At 41.9% G+C, this 27,127-nt stretch overlaps 1 protein-coding gene across 2 annotated transcripts in view; it reads left to right on the top strand.

Moving 5' to 3' along the window:
• Window positions 1-23,266, top strand: part of Sesn3 (sestrin 3) — a 65,247-nt gene extending 41,981 nt beyond the window's left edge. For both annotated transcript variants that reach the window (XM_028862049.1, XM_037207760.1), the window contains exons 4-10: window positions 139-321; window positions 2,651-2,887; window positions 4,531-4,705; window positions 10,918-11,036; window positions 11,768-11,958; window positions 13,841-13,985; window positions 15,635-23,266. In XM_028862049.1, coding sequence (XP_028717882.1) covers window positions 139-321; window positions 2,651-2,887; window positions 4,531-4,705; window positions 10,918-11,036; window positions 11,768-11,958; window positions 13,841-13,985; window positions 15,635-15,721 — 1,137 coding nt within the window. In that variant the 3' untranslated portion in view covers window positions 15,722-23,266. The remainder of the gene's footprint in view (window positions 1-138; window positions 322-2,650; window positions 2,888-4,530; window positions 4,706-10,917; window positions 11,037-11,767; window positions 11,959-13,840; window positions 13,986-15,634) is intronic.
• The last annotated feature ends 3,861 nt before the right edge of the window (window positions 23,267-27,127 follow it).

Below are 27,127 nucleotides of genomic sequence, written 5' to 3'. Positions count from 1 at the left end.
GGTAAACGTTTTTGAAGAAGGAGAGTTTTGTGAGAAAAGAGTTACTGAGTAAATAAATAGTATTGGCTCTATCTAAATGACTCGCTTGTGGAAAGGCCTGCTCATGACTGTTCTCAGGAAACTTGTTCTGTGCTTTAGGCTGCAGCCAGACACCAGTGTTCCTACCTAATAAACATGCATGTGGATGAATTTTTAAAGACCGGGGGGATTGCTGAGTGGCTGAACGGCTTGGAATATGTACCACAACGACTGAGAAATCTTAATGAAATTAACAAGCTGCTGGCACATCGGCCCTGGCTGATCACGAAAGAGCACATTCAGGTATTGGGTGTTTCTATACAGGTTCTCAGTTACACTTGAAGTTTGAGAGTTTATTCATACCCTCTTTTTCCATTATGCATGTATATATGTGTGTGTATGTATGTGTGTGTGTGTGTACATATATATATATATATAGACTCGTTTTTAAACACCTATATATTAGCAACTTGAGAAATAAGAGATGCGTATTATGTATAGAAAAGATAATTAGAAATTCAGTGGGTTTCATTTAAGTACAGATGAAAACTGATCCTCTGTGAGCATTACTCATTGGCCTAAACTTGTGCTGAGGTGAATGGCTGTGGGGGAAGTTGGTTTCTGTTGTCCAGGAGATGATAGATCCAAGTCTACTAACGTCAAGGATGCCTGACTTCTGGCTTCTATTGTCAGCAATATGTGCCCTTTAGTTAGTAAATTCCATGAAGTGGGGAGATCTGTGAATTCTAAATCCTTCACTAGTTTTAAGATTCATAAAGAAATAGTTTTGTAAATCAAAGGTGGCTTGCTAGCAGGTGTGGGAATTACTAACCAGAAAATAGTGTCCGTCTCAGACACTTCCTTGTTCCTTCTGTCCGTCAGCTGCGGTGCTGCCCACAGTGCTCAGCACAGGAGACCTTCCCCTCCATCTCAGACACTTGCTTACCAATGCATACGTAATGTGCTAACACATAGAAATGCCTTTGAAACAACTGTCCTATTACACCGTATCAGTGTGATTGGTCCAGTTTTTAAAGCAAGTATCTTGTTTCCATGTTTTTTAAATATTAGATTTTGATAACTTTTGGACTCTGTGAAGCACAGTCTGTGTTCTGATTTCACAGTGTGTTAGTTACATCAGAGAAATGATGGGAAGGAGATTAGATAGGAAGGAAAGAAGGGGGGAAATAAGCAAGTCGAGGTGAAGGATCAATCACCCTAAGGTCTTAAGACTGAGGAAGGAGGACTGTGCACAGGGCGGGACAGGCCAACATTTCAAAGGCAAGTGAGGAGGAGGAGGAGGAGGACCCGTTTCAGGGTTTGAAAGAAGCTGTAGCATGAATAAGTTATTCATTGTAGCAAATAACCGAAGGGGACAAAAGAACAATTTGACATCAATTCAGAAATGAAATAGTTAGGTGCATTACAATTGTACCTGTGTTTTAAAATTAGTATAATAGTGTAACCTCAAAAAAAAAAAATGAACATATCAAAATAACATATTTGAAAAGCAGAAAAATATATGTCTATGGCTGTGGTCGTATGAAGATGATTATTTTTTAAAATTAAAAGAACAGCATTGCCTGTGTGAATGAATATTGAACTCATGGGAAGGAGTCTCTGGAAGTATTGGTGAAATTCACCCTTGGAAGTTACCCTGCAAAAAGCAACCTAAGAGAGAAAGGATGTATTGTAAATTACAATTCCAAGTTGTAGTCCATCAGTCGTTGCAGGGAAGTGAGGACAGGAGCTTGAAGCAGCTAGCACATCCATACTTCAGGAGCAGAGAGAGAATACATGCATGCATTTCAACTGCTCAGCTCGCTTTCCTCTACTTTTATACAATTCAGGACCTGGCCCATTTTTTTAGGGTATGTCTTCAAGTAACCAGTTAAGAAAATTCCTCACTCGAGTGCACAGTAACTTGCCTTGTACTTGACTTCAGATGCAGTCAAGTTGATAACCAAGATTGGGCATTACAAGGTTGTTTCGTTTTTGTCTTTGTTTTCTTGTTTTGTTTTGTTTGTTTTTCGAGACAGGGTTTCTCTGTGTAGCTTTGGATCCTGTCCTGGATCTTGCTCTGTAGACCAGGCTAGCCTTGAACTCACAGAGATCCACCCACCTGCTTCTGCCTCCCAAGTGCTGGGATTAAAGGTGTGTGCCACCACCATCTGGCTGGTATTATTGTTTTTAATGGATTTAATTGTGGCTCTAAATACAGGCCAAATAAAATAGCATATGGAAAAATTTATTCCAGTGTATGGTCATATTCAATCCTGTGGCATGGGACGGTGGGGGTCTCCACCAGATGCTCTCTAGAGGGAAATCAACAGCTACCCTGTTAAACCGGACATATCCAAAATGCCTGAAAATGAATGACTTTGGTAGAAATTGTCAAAATCCCTTCTAGCTTTAAAGTTTCTTGATTCTCTTAACATTTTATATTTTTAAAGTGCTTTAGTTCAGTATTTATTATAGGCAATGCCACCACATAATTATGTTGTGAGGTTTTGGTACTTTGTTGTGTGAAGCATTATAAAAGAAATTTTAGTTTGCATTACTACAAGTGAGCATACGAGACTGTGGCTTCCTCTGGTTTCCATGTTGACCTTGGCCCATATTCTCATTTCAGAAACTTGTCAAAACTGGAGAAAATAATTGGTCCCTGCCTGAGCTAGTGCACGCCGTGGTCCTCCTGGCTCACTATCACGCTTTGGCTAGCTTTGTTTTTGGTAGTGGCATCAACCCAGAGAGAGAACCGGGAATCTCCAATGGATTCAGACTAATCTCAGTGAACAGCTTCTGCGTCTGTGACCTGGCTAATGACAACAACATCGACAATGCATCCCTGGCAGGCAACAACTTCGGGGTTCGTTCTCAACTCTCTCTCGGAACTTTCTTGCTGATACTATCTAGAGAGTTCGCTGTGACCAGATAGGATGTTATGTACTAAAAGATGCTTTTAGCACTATAACAGTTTCATTAGTACCTGACGTTCTGACTTTTTTTTTTTTTTTTTTTTTTTTTTTTTTGGTTTTTCGAGACAGGGTTTCTCTGTGTAGCTTTGCGCCTTTCCTGGAGCTCACTTGGTAGCCCAGGCTGGCCTCGAACTCACAGAGATCCGCCTGCCTCTGCCTCCTGAGTGCTGGGATTAAAGGCGTGCGCCACCAACGCCCAGCTAAAGATTTATTTATTTATTATTTATACAGCATATATGACTGCAGGTCAGAAGAGGGCATCAGATCTCATTATAGATGGTTATGAGCCACCATGTGGTTGCTGGGAATTGAACTCAGGACCTCTGGAAGAACAGTCAGTGCTCTTAACCTTTGAGCCATCTCTCCAGCCTGCCTGACTTTTTTTTTAAGCTTTAGGGCTTTATTATACAATACCTTTGCCCACCCACACCTGAACTTTTAAGTAGTTATTACTCTGGGATTCCTAGCAGCCCCATTCATGATCTCCATGTGAATGTTGAAGATACTATAACCAGGAAAACTCTAAGCTTTCTTCTTTAAACACACACCCATATTTACAGAGTTTACCTTTCCACTAACAGTGAAAAATCATACTGAAATTTATCATTAAACTAACTTTTTCCCTTCTTAAATGTCTTTCTAAATAGCTTCACTGCCCAGGTGACTTCTTGGCCTTAATTTCTTGGTATACATGATGTCTGTATCCTTCTTTGGATTTCCTATACCTTTCTTCTTGACATTTTAAGCAAAGTGATATTGTTAGAAATAACAAAAACTGAGCATTGATACATTTAGTATCACAGGTTTTTAAAGTCAGACCCATGCACAGCAGTTCTCAAAATGCTGCATCTGTCTGTAGGATGCTGGACAACTAAGGAAAACATACCATAGGAGGCAGAAAGGAGAAATTTTGAGACTGCTTGATTTTTCAGTAAATTACAAGTTACTGTGAACCAAACACTAGAATTCTGTATTTCAACACACACACACACACACACACACACACACACACACACACACACACACCTATAATTTTTTTATATTTATACCTGAAGCAGACTCATACATCTGAAAATATTTAAGTATGTCATGTAATTGCTGTGGAGTTAATGAAAAACTCCAGATATTTTTTAAATAGCTTCAGTGAAATGTTAATCACATATCACCCAATTTGCCCATTAAAGGGGTACAACCAAATAGTTCTGAGGATGATCATAGAGTTTGGCAACAATAAACTTTAGGATGTTACCACAGTATAACAAGGAACTCCATAGCCATTAGCATCACACCCCAGGTCCTCGTCCCTCTTGGCTAGCCCATGGCAGTCACTCATCTACCTTCTATCTCTATGTACTTGCCTACCCTAGCCATGTTTTAAATGTTCCTGGCAATTAAAAGTTCCTATCGTTTGACCGGCATCTCTGCTATAGCCTAGATGACTGTCCTCTGTGCATACTAGAGTGGAGCTGGAGGAGGAGGGGCTTCCTGGAGCAGTTTGAAGTGCCATAGCACCAACATTGTGATGTTCTTCCAGATTGTGGATTCACTGGGTGAGCTAGAAGCCTTAATGGAAAGGATGAAAAGGCTTCAGGAAGACAGGGAAGATGGAGAGACGACTTGCGAAGAAATGACCACGCGTTTTGAACAGGAAAAGAAAGAAAGTCTCTTTGTGGTCCCTGGAGAGACTTTCCATTCGTTTCCTCACTCAGGTGTGTTCTTCCTTGCTCTTGGCTAGTTGTTCAGAGACCGTTAGCCACCAGCCTTTGGTTCTTCCGTACAGCTTCCTAGAGATCAGTCTGCTGCCGTCCCTCTTTACCTGTGCACTCCTGCCTCACTGGTGTGGGGTGCATTCGGAGAAACCTGCAGTTATGCACACACTATGGAGTGCACTCCCACATACCGAGATGGTGCAGCTTCTGAACAAGAGGAGTGTGCCGCTGCTGCCAGCAGAACGTTGCATGGTAGTCTGCAGTGCACGTTTGATGAGTGATGAAAGGGTGTGTTCACCAATCACATGAGAAGCACAGGCAGCAAGTGCATGAATCAGTAGCTGTTTTTGTGTTGCATCATGGCATATGCTGGGTGATGGCAGGGCACCAGGTCTCTTTACAGGGTTGTCACCACAAATGTGAAATGCCTGAGATTGCAATGTGTTAGCTGTAGTGTCAACAGGCAGTAGGAATTTTCTAGATCCAGTGTCATCTTGAGGAACCACCTTCATATATGCATTCAGTCTTTGACTAAAGTGTTGTTACACAGCACATGGCTATCACTAATCCTGAGACAGATTTGTAGGATTATTGTCTTTATTCTGTCCTGGATACATACTTAAAGCAGGTCAATTGCTGAGGTCAGCAAGATTGCCTAGTAGTAGTAGTAGTAATAGTAGTAGTACTTACAACAAACTTGACAGTCTGAGTTTGATCCTGAGACCCACATAGTGAAAGGCAAGAACTTACTCCTGTAGGCTTTTGTCTAACCTCCACACATCCTCCATGGCACGTGTGCGTGTGTGTGTGTGTGTGTGTGTGTGCGCGCGCGCGCGCATGTGCGCACACACACACACACACACATATATCACATATATATTTTACTATACATATATTATTATACATATACATACATTTATGTAAAAATGAGTTATTCTTTTATGCTTAAAGGAATTTTGGAATAGTAGGCAACTTTCCAGTTCCATCTTTTAAAGGCACTGAGCACCACATAGTAAATACTACTTCAGCAACATGGACTAAACACAAATATGAACGCCTCAAAGGTGTTGTCTAAGTCATATTCCTCTTGAAACTAGATCAGTCAGTCTTAGGTTCTAAGAGTTGTGCTGAAGAGATGTGTGTGCCAAAGAGCATGGAACAGTAACTCAGAAGTGCTGCAGGAAGAATAGAATACCATTTGTCATTTTCTTGATCATTTTAAATAAAACTTTTAGACTTATTTTATTTTATGTGTATGAGTGTTTTTCCCACATGTATGTATGTATGTCACATGTGTGCCTGGTGCCTGTGGAGATTGTTGATCCCTTGGAACTGGAGTTATGAATGGCTGTGAGCCACATGTAGGTTCTGTGAATCAAACCCAGCTCCTCTGCAAGAGTGGCCAATGTTCTTAACTGAGAGCCACCTCTCAGCCCCCAATCTCTATCCACCCTCAGCCATGCCTACAGACCAAACACCTTTGCACAGCACCCAGGAGCAGAGCAGAGACCAGGAGGGTCCTAAGCTTGAGAACAGTGTGGGACATATCAATGTCTCACTGTGAACTTGAGTCAGAAACTAAGAAATGAGCTGGGTGCATGGCAGTCAGCTGAATTGCCAATTTTAACAACAAACTGAAAACTACAGAGAGAACAAGTGGAAGGAAAGGAGAGTGGTTCAGTGATGTGTTGATACTGCAGTGGGGATGCAGTGGTGTGTTGATGATACTGCAGTGGGGATGCAGTGGTGTGTTGATATTGCAGTGGGGATGCAGTAATGTGTTGATGATACTGCAGTGGGAATATAGTGGTGTGTTGATGATACTGCAGTGGGGATGCAGTGGTGTGTTGATAATATTGCAGTGGGGATGCAGTGGTGTGTTGATGATACTGCAGTGGGGATGCAGTGGTGTGTTGATACTGCAGTGGGGGATGCAGTGGTGTGTTGATGATACTGCAGTGGGGATGCAGTGGTGTGTTGATGATACTGCAGTGGGGATGCAGTGGTGTGTTGATATTGCAGTGGGGATGCAGTAATGTGTTGATGATACTGCAGTGGGAATATAGTGGTGTGTTGATACTGCAGTGGGGATGCAGTGGTGTGTTGATAATATTGCAGTGGGGATGCAGTGGTGTGTTGATGATACTGCAGTGGGGATGCAGTGGTGTGTTGATAATATTGCAGTGGGGATGCAGTGGTGTGTTGATGATACTCCAGTGGGGGTGCAGTGGTGTGTTGATGATACTCCAGTGGGGGTGCAGTGGTGTGTTGATAATATTGCAGTGGGGATGCAGTAATGTTTTGATGATACTGCAGTGGGGATGCAGTGGTGTGTTGATGATACTGCAGTGGGGATGCAGTGGCGTGTTGATACTGCAGTGAGGGGTCTTGCTGGTAGAAAAGGCAGACAATGATGCTAGAGTTAATATCCATTTACTCTAACATTTTCCATTTCTTTAAGATCACTGGAGCTTTCAAAATGTAAATACTTTACCTCTTTATGTTGTTTTGAAATAATAGAAAGATATTTTAGGTTCTAAGTAGACTTCTTTTTATCTTTTCAAGACAGGGTTTCTCTATGGGGCCCTGGCTGTCCTAGAATTCACACTATAGAAGAGGCTGACCTTGAACTCAGAATCCTGCCTTTAGAGTGCTGGTATTAAAGGTGTATGCTTCCACCCCAGGCTTTAAGTAGACTTCTTGAACCCTTACACAGACTACTTGAGAAGAAATTTTAACTAAAAAAAATTTGAACCTATTTCAAAAATTACATTCTAATTTAAAATATTTTTTAGATTTATTTTATGTATATGAGTGTTTTTTCTGTGTGTGTGTGTATGTATGTGTATATATGTGTGTGTGTATATATATATGCAACAAGTGTATGTGTGCCTGGTACCAGAGAGGTCAGAAGAGGATATTGGATCCCCTGGAACTGGAGTTTTAGGTGGTTGTGAGCTGCCAAATAGATACTGGGAACTAAACCCCAGTCCTCAGAGAGAGAAACAAGTGCACTTAACAGCTTATCCATCTCTCCAACTCCTGCATTCTGATTTAAATAAATAAGGCCATATCATATATCAGTCATTCCATTGTATTAAATATTTGTACCATTAACCATCCCAGTACCAAATTTGCCAACTGTAGAAAGGTAGTATAGAAAAATGATTCTGTACAGTGGCTAATTGAGTTTCAGATAGATAGATAGAGAGATGATAGATAATTACACACATACATATAAATATATATTTATCAGTTTTAGAATGAAAGGAGAATTAACTTTTCCTATCTAAAAAAATATTAGTATGACAAAGCTCCCAGATTCTATGTAGGGAAGAACTCTTTTAATCCTGAAGAAAATACATCTTTATTATATTAGTTTATATTATCTTTATGAGAAAATCACTTCATTACTACAATGGAGTGTCTTATGTCTCATATTACTAACTACTTATCTATTGAAAATTATATATATACAGACATAATAGAGAGGCCCTGTGTCAAAAAAAGAAACAAAAACAAACAAAAAACCCCAGAAAGTTGTATATATATATGTGTGTGTGTGCGCGCGCGTAAAATGCTGTTTGCTTTCATTACACATTTAAATATTTGTTTAGGTAAAATCAGAATTAATTTTAGGTTTTTGATCACCTGATTACCAGAATAGTAATTTTTTTTTTTTTTTTTTTTTTGGTTTTTCGAAACAGGGTTTCTCTGTGTAGTTTTGCGCCTTTTCCTGGAGCTCACTTGGTAGCCCAGGCTGACCTCGAACTCACAGAGATCCGCCTGGCTCTGCCTCCCGAGTGCTGGGATTAAAGGCGTGCGCCACCATAGTAATTTTAAGTCTTCAAGGTAAATCTAAAAAGAATGGTTCTCTATGACTCTTACAAATACTGAGATAGTCAACCTGTGATTGGCTGGTCTATTAGACATCAGCCTGGATTGGCTGGCCTATTAGACATCAGCCTGGATTGGCTGGTCTATTAGACATCAGCCTGGATTGGCTGGCTCCATTGCTTTGGGTCTGTGGCAGCACAAATCCAGAAAGACACAAGGTCCTATACGGCTACTTTTAAGGGAACCCTAACCACCTAAACACCTCATAGGAGGATCCACCTCCTACAGGTCCAGCCTTTCCCATGTGGACATTGGAAGAACAGTTAAGACACAAGTGTAATAAACTATAAGTAGTTAAGGGACCTTCATACATCCTTTTTCATGGACAGATTACTTAGAAAACGGGTCTTATCTGCTGTTACTTCTAAGTTATGAGGTTTTTCCTGGGATCCACTTTTATGTGGTTAGTTACTATTTATTTTGAAATTAAAGTGTTTAAAATTGTATATGAGCAAATAAAATACTAGTATCAAATGCAAAGGAAGTACTGTGACCATCAAGTCCAGTGTTAGCATTTGCAAGAGAATCAGTGGCACAGGATAGGGAAACTGACAGTTCAGTACCACAGATATTCTTGGTGGGGTTTTACTTTGCAAGCCACAAAACTCTAATTTTCCTAGTAGGCTTGTCTGGCTGTGATTACGTTTTTACATACGTTTGTTGTCATTTGATTATGGTGCGATGGGGTGGATGAAAGTGTGACTTCTTTGAGTCAGGAGCTGATGCTTTGAAAATTCCCTTGCTGTGCTAATGTTAATCTGAATGGAGTCTGGACTGTAGGAGAATCAGTGGTTATGGGTTTGTACTACACATAAGTCCTCATACAGGGCTTTCCTCATATAGGAAAACTACTTCAAAGCTTTAGATGGCACTGGAGACAGAGCTCCTGGGTGCAGGAGTTGCTCTGTATGCACAAGGCTGTATGCATATTTGTCCCGTACTCACTGGAGAAAGACCTCGCATAAGAACTAATAGTTACTTACTTCTTAAATGGAGTTTTCCTTTTAATATAATGAAATAAAGAAAAATGTGATGGCTCTTAGGGGTACAGCATCACACCTGCCATGCAGGAAGTGCTCAGCAGGTGTCCGTTTCTTCTCTGCCTGAGTAATAAAGGGTTAGACTTCAGTGTCATGTGTTCAACATTGTGTGACCCTGGAATTTGATCTTCTCTGCTGCTCTCATGCATCCTGAAGTTAGTCCATGGCCCCAACTTAAAGATAAAAAGGGACTTTTTCTTATTGGAATTTTCATGTATAGTCTTTCAGAAGAATTTGTATGATTGTTTTTCAAATTCCTAAAAATTTTATCCAGGTGAGAATTACAGTTTTTTTTATTAAAGACAGAATCAATTTAACAGTAATTAAATTACTTACAAAGAACTTATTCCTTGCATAGGAACTGCTTTTTTGTTTTGAGAATGATATGTTCATTTATGGAATAAAGAAAAACAAAGTTTGTTTATTCACTGTTAAATAATTGGAGTCAGGGAGGGGATGAATAATTACAAAGATACTAATCTAAAAAACAGTGAGTTAGAAGACAGTTGTCTTTGACTTCAAAGAACGTGCACTAAGCATTTGCAGTTTCTCAGCCGTGGTTTTCACCATCGAGCATGTAGAACCTATTGTAAATAGCGGCGTTGCCTTGATGCTCCCTGCACTCTGGGGCGGTGCCCTGACCACAGCCTCAGTGGCTTTCTGAACGAACAGCACGGGAGTGTTCTGCTCCCACGTGCATGGCGGGCTAGTGTGAGTGTTCACTAACTTCAGAAAGAGGCTGACCTAGCACCTAGAAGGCCCCTTCTCTTGGGACTTCATGCCTCATCTTTTGACTGGCTCACCTCCTGGAAGGTAACAGTGAACTAGAGCGAAGAGATTTTTGCTGTTAAATGCAATCAGATGTAATTCTAAAAGATCTGTCTTCAGACTCAGTCATCGTCTCCCTTGTCGCTTCTCTTCCCCCATATCCCACTTTATCTCCTTGAAGAGATCAAACAAGCTTTAGACCTTAGATTCACAAGCCTTTTCTTCTGTTTCTAAATTAGTAAATATGACATACTGATCTTTTGCTACTGTTGTTTAAATATTTCAACTTAGTTGGTTTTTTTTTTCCTATATAACTATAATTAAATCTTAATACCCAATATTTGGTAAGGAAATTGTACTTAGAACTTCACCAATAGGTATTTTATGTGAATATAAGCCAAGTAGTCAACACTGTCACTTTTGAGAATCTAAAATGTAGAGGGAACTGGGCTTCAGGCTCGTTGTCTTAGATGTATAAGTGTCCTGAATGCCTTCATTGTCCCTTAGATTTTGAAGATGACATGATCCTAACAGCTGACGTCTCTCGATACATCGAAGACCCAGGTTTTGGGTATGAGGACTTTGCCAGGCGAGGAGAAGAGCATCTGCCAACATTCCGAGCCCAGGTACACAGAGCTTTTGACTTAGAGAAACTAGAGAGTTCTGCCCTTCCAAGGCAATGTTGAAATGTAAATAAGTGTCTTCTAAAGTAGCCAATAGGCATTTTGATAGTGTCTTAATATTTTTATCTAACCTAGTTTTCAACCCAATCTATTTGATGTTCTCCTAGGAAGGTAATTATTTCAACATATTCACCCTTAGGAAGTCACTAGGAAACAGTATGCTTGATTTAGTTGCCTGCATTATGCAGGATAATTACATATATTTGTGCCATTCTTGGAGGGGTAGGGAAGAAATCCAACAATATGATGACATTTATAATAAGGCATTTTGATATTTGACTACACCAGAAGTTTGTACTTCAACACCAGCCTCCCACGGGACTCTGTCAGGGACGGGAGTTAAATTCAGACTCTTTCATGCCTGAGTAAGTTTGGTAACATAGCAATAGTCAAGAACTTCTGGATCCTTTCAGATAAGTACATAGTGCCTGTCCAAAGGAGGTGGCTAGAGTTCATTACAAATATGCCAAGCCCTAGATCCTGTGAGACACACCCTGGTTCTGTACACTACAGCCTGACCAGAAACATTCTTGGTAAAGCTTCCATCCTAGAACTGAGTTAGAAATACACCCCCCACTAACTTTTTTCAATAGTTTTACTTTATTTTAAAAATAAAACATGCAGGGTTTAACAGAGAATGCCCATTTTGTAAGTGGACACTTTTTCTGCGACAGGACTACACCTGGGAAAATCACGGGTTCTCCCTGGTGAACAGGCTTTACTCTGACATTGGACATCTGCTGGATGAGAAGTTTCGAATGGTCTACAATCTCACCTACAACACAATGGCCACCCATGAGGATGTTGACACGACCATGCTACGCAGAGCTTTGTTCAACTATGTTCACTGTATGTTTGGAATCAGGTATGTTGAGATTATTTTATATATTTCTGAGTAGAAATGCAAGCATTTGTTTCATTTATAGCCTGTTGAGAGTACATCTTTCTGGGGGGAAATGCTACCTGATTTAAAAATTAATCTGATCTGAGAGATTACTTTCTTCATTTAAAGTGTTAAGAGTCTGGGACTTAGGGTGATGGCTCAGTTGGCAAAACTTGTTATGAGAGCATTAGGACCTGAGTTCAATCCCTAGCACTTACTTAAATGCCCACTTGTAGTCCCAGCACTGGGAAGGTGGGGACAGGTCCCTAGGGCTCACTGGGCAGCCAGCCTTGCCTGATTGTCAAGCTGCAGGTCCTAGCAAGAGATCCTGTCTCAAAGACTGAGGTAGACAGCATCTGAAGACGAGTGCTAAGGTTCAGCCTTGGCTTCCACATGTACATGAACATGTAAGTAAATTACAAATCAATAAAAAGTGTGTTGTGAGTCTTGATAATGACAGAAGTACAATAGGAAGACTTTACTAAGAAATGGAAATAAAGAGTCTGAGATGCAAGTTTAAGAATCCTTCCTGAAAGAATAAGTCAGTGTGGGGAGAAAAAAAAGTGTCTATTCGCGTAGCAATAAGAAATTCAGGTCTGTATGGTTATTGTAGCTTGCCTTATAAAGGAATCATAGTTAGGGCACACTGTCCTCCCAATGCTGGGCCACTCTTGAAAGCACCAAGGTGAGGTGGTTGGCTCACAAGTTAATGAACAGCCTTTAAAGTGACAAAGTTAGCTGGAGAGGACGGTAAGAACTGGAGGGAAGGAGATGGAGAGGGCTAGAGGGAATGCTACCTGAGCTGGGCTCTGCAGACTTCCTTGTGAGATAGATTTGCAGAGAGAAGCTATGCAGTCATGAGCTGGTGCATCCAGGTCCTTTATGATAAAAGAAAGCGGTACAGACTGGAACTGGGATTTAGTTTGTTAAGCAGTCTTTTCTATAATTTTAACCAAAACACCACAAAATTCCTGACGTATCAACTAATAATGCAACATATTATGTAAAGAACACTACAGGGTTAACATCCCTAACCTGAAAAGCATCTGGCAGCTGAAGCTGAAGATTTGCCTTGCGTGTGCAAGGCCTGGGTTTGATCTCCGTTATTGCAAAGGAGAAATCAGAAAATGCCCAAACTCTAAACGTGACCTCTTGCTCACATGGCTGTGGAGTTTGGAATGTTCAGAATTTCAGTTTTAAGGCTGTTTTCGGCTCCATTGGTCTGAAGTGTTATCTGACTCCTAACAATGTGTTAGACTCAGGGTTTCACCCTCGATCTGGGAACACCCGACTAGCCTTACTCTTGCTCAGTCAATACCTTCTAGTGTTTTCTAAAATGCTTCTCTCAGAGAATACCTGCCTGTCCTGTTTAAAATCACAGCCCAATCCTCCCAAGCTGCAAATCTATTTTTCTTTTTCTTCTCTGGTTTTTGGTTTGGTTTGGCTTTTTTGTTTTGTTTTGTTTTGATTTTTGGTTTTTGAGACTTGAACTCACTCTGTAGACTAGGCTGGCAACGAACTCGGTGTGAACGAACAGTGTGCCTCTGCCTCGGGATTGCTGAGATTAAAAGTGTGCACCACCCACCTGGCCCAGTTTTCTCTAGGTTATCACCACCTGCAGACTGTGTGTTTGCTTTTAGTGTTTTTCTCTTTACACCTTAATAGGGTTTCAGCTCTGTGATGCTAGGGGTGGAGTTTTTCTCCTGTTCACTACAGAACCCCAGTAACAAGAAGGATGTATGACACACCAGGCACTCAGGAAGTACTTCCTATGACTTACTTAAGGAGCTTTGCTTGGACATCATTGCTTAGCAAGGTCTAAGCAGTGAGCTTGGATTTCTCATCACAGTGCTGTCACTCACAGGTATGACGACTATGATTATGGGGAAGTTAACCAGCTACTTGAACGGAGCCTGAAGGTTTACATTAAGACAGTGACCTGCTACCCTGAGAGAACCACAAAGCGCATGTATGACAGCTACTGGCGGCAGTTCACACACTCAGAGAAGGTCAGTGTCATTATCAAGCAGACCTCAAAGAGGTATGTGTTCAACATGACAGTTTCAGTCTTGAAACAGGGAGGGAGGCATTAATAGATTGGTGCCATTGAACTAGCTAATTGGTTTTCATGTTTTATTAATCTAAAGTATATTGACTAGTCACTAAATATTAGATGTGTGCTCTGTGCAACATGGTGTACGTCTTGGTCAAGGTTTCTATTGCTGTGATAAACACCATGATGAAAAGCACCTTTGGGAAGAAGGGCTCTTTCAGCTCACAGCTCTCAGGTCAGAGCAGGAGCCTGGAAGAAGGGGAACATTGCTTCATCGCTTACTGCCTTGCTCAGCCTGCTTTCTTACAGCACCCAAGACCACCTGCCCGAGGGTGGCACCACTTGCAGTGAGCTGGACCATCCCACATATTCTCAGCCAAGATGCCCTACAGATTTGCCCACAGCCAATCCTGTGGAGGCATCTTCTCAATTAAGATTCTTTCTCCCAGATGGACTACCTTCTGGCAAGTGGACATAAAACTAGCCCACATAGTGCGTAACATGAATTTTAGCATCAGCCTCTGAGAGATTGGCTATAATACCAGTAAATCTACCATTCTGACTATTAAAAAGCCCACTAAGAAGCAGTGCTGGGTTGAATTGTACCCAGCATTGAAGGCACTGGCATTTAGAAACTCTTGGTAGCCACCATATTACTGTTAGAACAAAAAATTTCTCATTGTAATTTAGTATTTTGCCATTATAGTGAAGGATCTGTGAGCCAAATATATTGTTATATAAGAATATCTGTAGATGGACTATATAAATTATTATTTAGATTAGAACCTAGTAAGCATTAAAAATCTTTACCAGTGTTATAGCATCAGATCTGGCTTTAGGTTCTAGGCCTTTGAACATTGAATCTAAGAGTCTCCTTTATACTACCATATTCAAGCTGGAGGTAAGACTCTTCATTCTGGAGTCCTAACAGTCCCCAGTGAGCTATATGGCTTTGGCAAAGTATGTTATGGCTCAACTTCTGTTAACTTTTGAAGTCTTAAAGTTAGTCATACACCAGGCATATTACCCATTCATCTTCAGCCTTGATGCATCTTTGTGCTTTTTTTATATTTGCAATAAATCTCCTCCCTTTCTAGAGACTGTATATTCTCATCAGGAGAATATGCCCAACAACATGTTCAAGTGATAGGAAGGCATGGTGATAACTCATAATTAGAACATTTCCCTGCAGTCAGTTTAGAACGTATAGAGGTATTACATCAGCCTTTCAGCTGAGAGGTTTTTCCCCACAGAGGTGTCCTGAGATTTTACCACAATCTGTGCAAGTGCTGGGCTTCTGGTGAGGTCACATACTCACACAAACCGAGTTGAGTGGCAGTTTCACTCTAGGACCTACAGTTAAAGCTGGGAGTACATTTTTAACTTTACTTCTTAATTTAAATTGTTAAATGCTAGGAATATATTTTTAATTTAAATTTACTATCCACAAATGCATGTTTGAGTGTTCATCATATATATGTGCATACTCAGGCCTGTGTGTAGTCTCAGGATACACATAACCTATGCAAATGTGGCACCTAAGAACCTCTGTGCATCCTTCCACTGTGCTGTGTAGTGACTGAGCCAATGCCGTCTGGTTTCCAGGTGCACGTGAACCTGCTTCTGATGGAGGCTCGGATGCAGGCTGAGCTGCTTTACGCCCTGCGTGCGATAACTCGGCACCTGACCTGAAGCACCACCAGGAAGCAGCAGCACATGTCAGGGCCTGTCCCACAGGACTCCCATCAGAACTTGTTTGTGATGCAGCTCAGCGGTTGTTCAGTTCCCTAGTGTCAAAGTTGAGCTGTCGGGGTTTTGTTTCTGTTTTTGTTTTGTTGTTGTTAGGATTTGATTTGGAGGGGGGTTGTTTGTTTGGTTGTTTTGTTTTTTTTTTTTTTTCCTGGCTGTAATGTGCAATGGTGTGTTTTATATTTCTCGATGCTTAACATTGCTAACAATTGCAAAGTAACCCTAACGAGCACTACTTTACATTGCTTAGAGTTGGATTTTTGGATCTGACCATAAATCATGAACTGGTTTGTTAATGCTTCACTTCAGTACTTTGGAGTTCATGTGTATGTGTATTATTTTTCTTTACTTAAAAAAAATAAGGAAAAGTGCTTACAATCCGCTCAAGCAGTTGTTTTTCAGATACCAACATTCAGCAAAGAATGGTGTCCTCTACCGCTCTAATGCCCACGTGTGTCCCGAGTCTGGGAAAAGCATGTGCTGTGGAACCAAGCTCCTCCCAGGACACAGCTTGCATCCCCGGAGATGATCAGGCACTGTTCTGGTTTTGTTTATCTGGTTTGTTTTTTTTTTTTTTTTTCTTACACTGCTATTGGCAATAACGTGAAATGTGATAAAGACATCATCCATAATTTAATGTGAAATTAATTATGATGAATTCTATAGCATGCTACTGAAATGCCAAATTCAGCTACTTTGTCTTCTAAAACAGAGGCCTCATTTTCCTACAAGGCTGTCTGTGTGGCAGTGGACTGAGGACAGTCCCCTGAGTCCTGCACCGTGGTCCTCCATCACCTCTAGTAGCTGGTACCACAGTGCTGCTTACAGCTCACACTCTTGGCACACATAAACCCACACCACACAACACTGACCAAATGTTTCTTTGCACATTCTCCTTTTCTGAGAGTTAAGGAACGTTAGTTAATACACCCTATTTCCTGTTACACTTTTGGAAATTATTTTACATGACTTTCTTCTTATAACAGGTTAAGTAATTTGTTATTCAGAGGTAAAAATTGTGTTTCTGTGCATTAATGTGATTGAACAACAACAAAACAGTGCGATGTTTTTAAAAATCAACTCAACTTCCCCTATCATGTCACTGCAGAAGTGTCCTTTTAAACAGAGCCATAAAGAGATGGTCCTCAAATTTCTTTATTGTGCTAGACCTTTTTCAGTTTTACATTGTTGAGCTTGAACCACGATTTCACCATGCCAAAGCATTCATTCCCCAGAAAAAATCTGTTTGGACAACTAGTTTAAAAAAAAAAAAAAATGCATTGTCATAGGGGAAAGAAAAGGCAGACAAAAAGTCACATTTTTGCATCAATTTGTGTTGTTGGATTCGACTATCTTCAGAGAGCACAACCTTATGTGTTGATAGCTTTAATTTGTGTTATGTTAATGAACCAGCCAAGTGCCTAGAGAGCTGCGGCAGCACCCAGAGGACACGGCTGCACGGCTTGAGCACCTCGGCTTGATGGGAGGTGACGTCATCTTACACATGCATGCTAGCCTAGAACATACCCGTCTCTAGGATGTCGTCCAGGGAGCTCCCACAGAGCACTCACTGAGGGTCTCCCTGATGTGTGGGTGTACTTTTTCTCTTAGGAAAGAACTGTGGGCCAATGTTCTGTCAGGCTGTCCTTCTGTCTGCCATCCTTCTCTGGGATGTTAGCTCCTTTCCCTTAGCATTCTGTTCCAGAGAGAACAATGATGGCTGTAGACTTGTCAGCATGGGTAGTTCTGCGTTTTTAGACTCCAGGATCTTGTTTAAAATCCTCTGTGTGAGGAAAAAGTCACTAGGATTTTTGAAGACAGGGTGGTTTCTCTAGAGATTATTCAGAGAGCTTGTGGCAGGGTTCTGTGTTCTCTCTGTTCTATGGACTGCCTTCATTTCAGCTTTAGCTGTGTGTGAACTACGAGGAAAGTATGTAGAAGGACAGTAAAACACAGGGGTGCCAGGAGAGTCCACGCGTTTTCCCCAGTTCTAAGGCTTTCACATGAGGATCTAGCTTATTATTGCATTTTGTAAGTGTTAGGAAACTTTGATTTCATAGCCCCTTATTTCTGGTCAGGTGAACTGAACGACAGGATGAAAATACTTTTTATGTATTGACTAAAAGGAGGAATTCGCACAGAACCACGGATAAAGCTTTAGACCAAAAGGGAAGAAAAGGGTTAAGTATAGAGGCTACTTACTTTTTGCTTTTGGTTTTGTGTTGCCCCAGAAATGTAAGTAGAGATTGGACTGTGGAAATATTAGTGCCTTTAATAGATTTCTCTCCTAGCAAAACTTCCTTTTAGTTCAACAGACCAATCAATAATCAGGAAAAAAAAAAAAAAGGTTGACTTGGAACCGTGAATAAAAACACAGCAATGTATTTATGAACCTCAGTGAACCAGCCTCACAAAGATGGTTTGTGAAGGTGGCCCCACCTCCACACTACAGCATGTACCCAGTATTCCTGGTGTGGACGCTGCTCGAAGAGTTGCCTGTCAACCCACTTTATCCAGTGCAAACTTGAAATTCTGATGCGGTTTTCCAGGGTGGCATGTTTTTCAGAGTATTGAATTTACAATGTAGTAATTTATAGTGTAGCTTTTTATACTGAAATGTGATATTTTTCAAAGGAGCTATCTGACTCAATCGGTGTAATAACAGAGCCTATGATAAGCTGAGCTGCACCCAGGGCTCACATTGTGCCAAACAGAAGCATGCGAGTGTGTGTGAAGAGCACGTCTGATTGTGAAGCCCTCAACTCCTTGCTCCTTGTGTTAAAATCAGCCTGATAACCCTGATGGACATGCTGAAATAATGCTGTCCACTTTGGAATTTCACACTTGCCAGCATCTGTGCTAATTCTTAATTTCTCAGATCACTATCAGAAACACCAAGGAAATCAGGCTTGGTGGCACATACCTATAATCCCAATGCATGGAAGCCTAAGGCAAGAGGATGGTGTTTTTGAGGCCAGCTTGGGCTACATAGTGAGTTCAAGGCCAGCCCGAGCTACATAGTGATACCCTGTCTCAAAAAAGTAAAAAAGAGAGAAAGAAATATGTAAGTACCTTACCCATGAAAGTGGGTCTGCTCTTTAACCCACCTGACTGTAGAAGTGGTCAGAGTACCCTGGGGCTGCCTCCCAAGTGGCTTCCTTGGGTAGACTTGTGCTACTCTGATGGGAAAAGTCTTTTGAGATGGACTGTGTTTTAAAAGAAGTACCTTGTCTTGGTCCGAGGAAGAGTTTGCCCCCAGCCCTTAGGGTGCTCTGTAAATCAGGGGTAGCTAACACAGAGTCCAGGATGTAACCTTGGCCTTTTAAACCAGTTTTAAATCCAGTAATAGCACAGCTATACAGGGCTATTTTTAAAAGAGAAAACTTAAGTAAGATTTATATAAAGGTCATGTAAAATTTGAACCAGAGCCCTATTTTATTTATGTCTGTTAAAGATTTTACATAAGTCTAAGATCTAATGGATATCATCCAGGGAAGTACTCCCTCCCCCACCTCATAAAGTTTTGCTAATCCAAAATCGTAGAATTTTATGCCACACCAAAGTAAATCTATCAGCAAACAGTTATAGATTACTACTTAAAATAGTCATCACTTCCAGTGACAAGTGCATGCCTGTATGATGGCAAGGCTCCCTTAAACTGTAAGATAAGGACAAAGAACAAATCCAGTGTACCATATAAATGGTATGTGCTGCAACAACCGCAAATGAGGTTTTTACTTTGTTGTGTTTAAGGACAATTCTAAATCACCACTCTCATTCTTAGCGAAATGGACCGTTCTACATGGAATAAAAACATGCAGGATGATCCACATACACAGTGCATAAGCATTCTTAGTGGTACCTCACCAGCAAGCAGAAAGGCAGCCTCTCTGAAGAGGGCACTGTAAGCCACGTGTCCCTGCAACTGGAACCAGCTCTAGGTGGCTGTCACCCTGCACTGTTCCCTGCTGTTCCTCTGGAGACTCAGATGCAGATTCAGTCTTTCCTCAAAGCAGGCCATAGCAGGAGTGTATCCTGTCAGCCTACAGAGTGTTTACCCTACACATCTGTAGTTTCTTTTACTGCTAATTTGGACCCATCAGCAGCACCTGCTTAGGTAAGACCCAAAACAGAAAAGGCTGGTGTGAGGTGGGTCTGGAGTGGAGATGTGCACCAAGGCTGAGCCCTGTGAGGAAGAACATGTTTTCCAGGACCACTGGAACACCGAGCTGAGATTCTGGCTTTCCTTGGCACACGCATCTGCTCTATGGTGGAGGTTCCCACCAGTCTTTGTCCACCCTTTCCTGCCTTTGTCTTCCTCCAAGTGCCTCAGCCACCGCTCCCGCTCCTCCCCTCCCGAGCCTCTCTGGGTCTTAATGCCTTTCACAGTCGAATATCACCAGCCACCTGCTGAGCATTACCAGGATGTCTTCTTCTGAGTATGTCTTCCCCCATCATTGAGAATATGGCTTTCCCCAAGCCCCTTCTGGTCTCTCCACCATCCATCTATATTATTGCCTTGGACACCTTTCCAGATGTATCACAGCATCTGGTGTGTCCTGTCCACCCCCAGCTGTTCATACCCTCTTCCCAGCTGCCAAAATATCTTGCTCTCCTCTACCTCATCCCCCAAAAGCCTATAAATGCAGAGCACCCAGCCTTCTCATGGGTTCATTCTCTGTTGTTCAGTAATACTACTCCATATTTTAAATAAATCATAAAATGTTTGCCTTCTATCAAAGTAGGAACCTTTATATTTATACATGATACAGAAATTGAACTATTTCTACCATGCAGAATTTAGCATTTAGCAAGAATTCAAAGTGATTGAATCGCTAGCCTAACTTGGTCTGTATTAGATGGTAAATACTTGGTAATAGTCCCGGTTGCTTGAATGCAGAGTTAAAATTCTCCCACGGTCCCAATTAACCTAAGTCTTCAGTGGGACAGGAAATTCCCGGCAGACAGGTGAGCAGTGTGCAGACATCCATTTTACTGGTGCTGTCTGGACCCTAAAACACATTTCTCATGGAAGGACATTATTAAAGGTGTTTGTTTAGAGGGTCAGATTGGATCACATTGGCCTATTTGCTGTGTAATGTAGATAAAAATCCCACAAAACTGAGTACAGGATCATTTGACTCAATTAACTAAGCTTCTAATCGCATCCCTCCCTTCCTCACTGGGAGAAAAACTTGGGAGATAGGAAGGAAATGTGCTGGCTTGAGTCTTGCTCCCCCAGCTGCCTGTCCTGTATGTCCAGATAGCTGTCATTAAGAAGGAGGATGTCGCACAGAGGCAGTAACGCTGCTCCTGCCCCACTACCAGGCTCCTAACAGGATGCTAGATGGCTGTCTAACCCAAAGGTGAACTCCCCTGATTGGGAGTGTAGATCTGAGATGACCTTCAGATGCTTCCACCCCAGTCATGAGCACTGCACTTGCAATGCCCGATTAATCCATTTAAAGATTCAAAGTGAAGGAGGCACCTAGTTAGGCAGTGACCTGGTGACTTAACACACCATGAAGTGTTCATTTAGCTTTGACTAAATTAGGACTGCACTGCCGTGAAGGTCAGAATCGAAGGGGTAAAGGAGTGTGTGCTTTTGAAAGCATATGGAAACCCTTGAGGTAACTAGCATGTGCCACAAAGTAGCCTGTAGAATGAGCACCCCACTTCATAGTTCATAGGAGCCCAAACAGTAAAAATTGAAATATCATAAACATAATTTTGGTATGTAAAATTTTGCTAAAACTGTCTACTTCTTACTCCAAGTAACCTTTTAAAATGAATGTATCATTTCTATAGAAAGAATGTTAAAGAGAGAGAGTCTATGGTCATTAGTGTTAAAATATTGCTCATGGGTACCACTGAGTTAAATGGACACTTATATCCAGAAGAAACTTGATTTCTTAATTGATCTTTACAAACTTTAACTGGCTCTCCTGAGTGTGATAAAAGAACAAAAGGTAGGATGAGGGAAGTGTTTCAGGTGAGTGACCAAGGGTTTTCCTTTCTAAAGCAGAGACATCTCTCCTAAATCTCACTGTTTTCCCAAAACAGAAGCTGAGTTAAATGGTACCCTGTCCACCAAGGAAAGTAATCCATATTGCATCTAGTGCAGACATTTCTTTGGTATTTGGATATCTCTGCAGAAAGAGAAAATAGGATTTTTTTTTTCCTTCTTCTTGCTTGTCACATTTACTCTTTTAACCCAAAACAAGATGGACGTGAAAGCAAGTGCCAGGCCACTTGGCATCTTCTCCTTACTAATGGAATAGGTACAGAGTCTGGACAAGGTCAACCAGAACCCTGTCAGGCCACCCTGGAAGCATGGCCTCGCCACTTGGCTTACCTCCTTCAAACCTGAAAGCAGCGTTCCTCTCATGGAAGAACTGGATGTAGCTTTTAACTATGAACTAGGAGTTGAACTTGAAAATCCTTCGGAATCCTGGTTGTGCAGGGCAGCTGCATAATGAATGTATCCATGAAGACTGTAGCTGAATTGCACGAGTCAGATGCCAACTTCATGACTTTCCATGTAGACATCTTTTCCTTGAGTTGTGAGTGACGTATGTAGCATGCTGTGAAGCACCTGTCCTAGTTTAATTCATCAGTATTAATACAGAGTTACCCTTGCGTTCCTTGGTACTTTATATTCAATGTAATCAGAAGCTGTGATGTTTCGCCTTCGTAGTCCTGTGCTTTGTTGCTGTAATTTTCCTTATGAAGCACGTGACTTTGGACTCACGTAAGGTGGATGACATGATCTTGAAGACTGCTACACACACACACACACACACACAACACACACACACACACACACACACATCAGTCTCTTACTCTATACAGTTTAAGTTAGGATAAGCTTTTCTCCAATAGACTATTGATGCAGTTTAGGGTCCACAAGTTCACTGTCAAGTGGCAGCATCCTCTTTGTAGTTTCAACTCTGAAAGCAAGCTTTATCAACAGCCACTTCACCCTTGTTCTAGCAGAGCAGACCCTGCTGTAGATGTAGACTATGGTGGTTACTGATAATGCCCTCCGCATGCATTGGCAGTTCTGGAGATGGCAGAACCCATGAGAGCTTCTTGTATGTATAGGTAGGTTTAATTTTGTTTTTTTGTTGCTGACTTGACCGTTCTGACTAAAGCCGACCCAAACGGGCCAGCTTGTGTGTACTATCCTAGTGCTTTAACGCCTCTCTTCTTGTTCTGCTGTTGTTTTTTGTTTTTGAGGGATGGGTAATATTATTTGAACAGATAAAGAAGGAACTGTTAGTGAATCAAGACAAACACATCTGAAATAAAGGAACTGTGTATTAACCTGTTAACAATTCATAACTGCACTTTTTATGACATTTTGAAAATCTATTTATAGGTACAGAACAATGGGTTTTGTTAAACTGTATCACGTTTATACCTGCAGAATTTATTTCATTGTTATTAGTAGGAATTTTATTGGTTCAATAAAATCGGCAAAACTGACCTCACTTTCTCTCATTATTTACAGTGAAGAATATTCTCACCTCATTTTGCATCTGCTTAGCAAGTGAAACATGCACTCTGGGATATGTGAGGGTTGTGGGAATTGCTGTCTTTCCCAGTGGTCTTGATTTCTTATCTCTTGATCTACAGTGGCATAAGTTGTTCAGAATGTAGAACTACTGTTATTTTTAAAGGGTTGTCTCAGAAAAGACAAGTCATTGTTCTTAGTGTGTCTTATTGCCAATATCATCATTAGAATGGGGAGGGGTGCTCAGCACAGGGTCAGAACTGTTTAAAACCCATTTTTGTCATATTCTGGTATCTTTGGGGCACTGGGAGTAATCTAATCTCTATGAATTCTGATTTTCACACACAGAATGAGAGAAGTACCTATCTGAAACATTTTTGGTGAATCAGGTCATGTGCACTGGTTTCTTTGCTCACAAGTGAACTTGAATGTATAGTCAAAAAGCCCAGAAAATGGTGTTATGAACTGAGGTCAATGGAAGGAGAATGGATGGGAAGGAACTGATGCCTGTATAATGTTGAGTGGTAATGAGGCTCCCAGCACACAAGGAAGAATTGGGAGGAACATTTAGGGTCTTTTGTGAAGGCTTTCCAATGAAAGTCCTAAGAATCCATCCTAAAGACAAAATACCTCCGTGGGGCACATTCCAACTGTAGTAGGGGTCAACAGAACCAGCTTCTTGCTGGTTGGAGTCTTTTTTTTATAGTTTGGAGAAAGGGCAGGCAACTGAGACCAGCCCTTCTGAAATAGTCCACACTCTCAAGGCTTTTATAAGGTTACAAACAACTTTATGTGTGTGTGTGTGTTTTGTTCTGTCCTGTATAAAGTCTCATTCAGTCCTCACAGTAACTTGAGAAGACCTGACCCTTTGATTTTACAGAGGAGAAAGCCAGGAATTGGCTTTGTCATCTAAGAATCTGAACTCTGCACTCTGCTTTCTGACATTTTTTATTAACATAATTTCTTTATTGATTCTTTCAGAATTTCACATCATGCATCCCAATTCTGCTCATCTCCCAGGTTCCCCTATATCTACCCCTCACCATTCCAGTGTCCCCCCTAAAAGAAACTTTTAAAAAAGAAACAAACAAAAAGCCTTTCTTCACAATCTTTCCAGCCTCTCCAATACCTCTTCATTCATCTTAGTGGCATTGGGAGCTGCAGTGTGTCACATAGTAGACCCTTTTGTCCAGTCAGCCTTACTTGTAAATGTTCATTGCATTAAGTCATTGGTTTGGTCCAAAGCCTCTGGCTTCTGGTACCCCACCATCACTGAACCCTCACCAAAACTCCTCTCAGATAACCCTCTGCCACCCTGAGTCATGGAGATCCTGTTCGTATCATTCCACAGGACCAGTCCCTTCATGAACTCCAGCAAGTCCTAGATGGGGTAGATGTTAGAGTGGGCCAACCCAAGGCCAAGGCCTGTGTGGCAGCTGAGCTGATTGGTCCAGGCCACTGAAGCCACCCACTTCAGGTGAGGGGCAGAGCCAGCTCTTCTCTGCCCTTGCCATCAGGGCCAGTTTCCTCATGCCCTTGGTGAGGGTTGGGGCCATCTCTCCTGAGTGGGGGTGGTGGGAAGCAGCTCTCCCATGAGGGTCAGGGGCATCTCTCTTGCTACAGTGACCAGCAAGAGGCAGGGCCAGCGAAGGGTGGGGCTGGCTCAGCATGGCTTTCTGATTTCATCACACACGGTTCCTATGGCCCCTTGTGGTAACACAGGCCACAGATACCAACACAGACCTAGACATGGCCCTCACCATGGCTGCAGGTGGCAGCACAGCCACTCAGATCAGCATGGCTATGGTGGCAGCATGGCCCTGGGACACCAACAAAGCCATAGGATGTAGCCTCTACCCCAGGCTTTCATGTGGCCTTTGGTGGTAACACAGGCCTCGGACTTCAGCACAGACCCCAGCTGTGGTAGGACCATGCACGCAGACATAGTCCTCCACAACAGCTGGGTCTGGATGCATCACCCCAGGTAGCAGCACAGGCCACTCAGATAGGCATGGCTCCAGTAGCAGGGTGGCCCTCAGACACAAACATGGCTCCAGGTGGTGGCCCAGACCTAAGGCATTCACATGCCCTTCGATGGTAACAGGAGCCATGGACATCAACACAGACCCTGCCTCAGTAGGGCCAGAGACCCAGACGCTTTCTCTCTCTCTCTCTCTCTTTTTTTTTTTTTTTTTTGTTTGTTTGTTTTTCGAGACAGGGTTTCTCTGTGTAGCTTTGTGCCTTTCCTGGAACTCACTTTCTAGCCCAGGCTGGCCTCGAACTCACAGAGATCTGCCTGGCTCTGCCTCCCGAGTGCTGGGATTAAAGGTGTGTGCCACCACTGCCCTGCTTCTCTCATTCTTATACTGAAGTGCACCACCTTAATTCAGCCCAGGCTTCTTGATCAGAGGTATAAATGACTATTGTCATATGCTATCTACATGACACTTTACTAAGGTGTGAAAAGATAATTAATATGTGCTTCAAACGATGAGATAATTTTCTTCTCTGGCTAACTTGATATTTTTAATTTTAAAAAAATAATTTTTTTAGTCCAAAAAAGGCCATATGATTTAATAAATAAGAGGTGAGGTCCATTAATCCATTCTCACCTAGGAATAGGGACTACAAGATTCAGGAAAGCCTTAAATTAATGCACTTTGTTGGTGGGGGCTTTTCTATTTTAAAAAGTTATAAATCAAACTATAGCTTCTAAGGTAAGCTTCCCTTACCTTGGGGAGAAGGTGGGAAGAAAGTCCATCTCAGAAAATGTCTCTTTTCCCAGAATCTCTCACATCGGACAAGACTCAAAGTATAGGGATTCCATAAAACACCACTTGTCTGGGAATACCTGGGAATCTGAGATGGCTTTAAGGCACTTGGGCAAAGATATCAAGTAGACTAATCGAGGCTTTGTATATGGGGCTTAGAGAAACAGGACAAGTGGAAAGAACCAAGGAACGGAAGGACCAGTGATGCAGAGCAAAGGGCCCGTACCACACCTGTCCCCATGCTGGCTGCAACCGGGAATGGAGGAGATGTGGTGCTCACATGGAACTTAGGGTGGAGGGAACAGAAATGGAGGAGGAAAAGCAAGAAGGCCACAAAGCTACCTCACTTATGTGTTGAAGCAAAGGGGAAAGACAAGAAATAAGATTAAATGTTAAGGCAAGCTATTCAGTCCGGACGCACCAGGATGCTAGTGAGTGCCAGGTGCCCCCGTGGTAAGTGCTGTAGGGTCTGCGGTAGTGTCTCATCTCCTGGCATCAAAAGTGATGGAGATGGGAATCCCCTCTACATGCTGCCTCCTCACCCACTGCAAGGTCTTCCCTCCTCAGTTCAGAATGACTAAGTGACTTGACCAGTGAGTGTCTCCAAAAATACCAGAACAGCTGAAGAATCCACTCAGAACAACCAAAAAAGGAGTCTATGAATATGATGGGTGAAGGAGCCATCACAGACCCTGGCCCAGTTGAGACAGATGGGAGGACTAGGCATTCCCTGGGCACCGGGTGAGATATTAAACATGGTTAAAATCTGTTGAAACTATTGTTGGTAGTTCATATGTTCATGGTGTAAGCACCTGCTACTCATGTTCCTGTAAATAAGAAATGATGTTGGGAAAGGGGCAACTGGACTCTGATCACCAGGTATTGGATTCTCACTTCTTTCCTGTGCTGTCTTAAGCAAGGCCTACCATAATGCCTAATGGTCAGTGGGGCTACCCTTCTGCCAATAACAGCTAGCCAGAACTCTCCATGACTTCTTCAAACGATCCCAACGATTCCAGTTGATCACCACTCCTGAAGGCAGCTCCTGCCAGGCCCATTTGA

This window comes from Peromyscus leucopus, chromosome 7 (genome assembly GCF_004664715.2).
Source record: "Peromyscus leucopus breed LL Stock chromosome 7, UCI_PerLeu_2.1, whole genome shotgun sequence".
Taxonomy (NCBI): domain Eukaryota; kingdom Metazoa; phylum Chordata; class Mammalia; order Rodentia; family Cricetidae; genus Peromyscus; species Peromyscus leucopus.
This window is presented reverse-complemented; position numbering and strand designations above follow the sequence as displayed.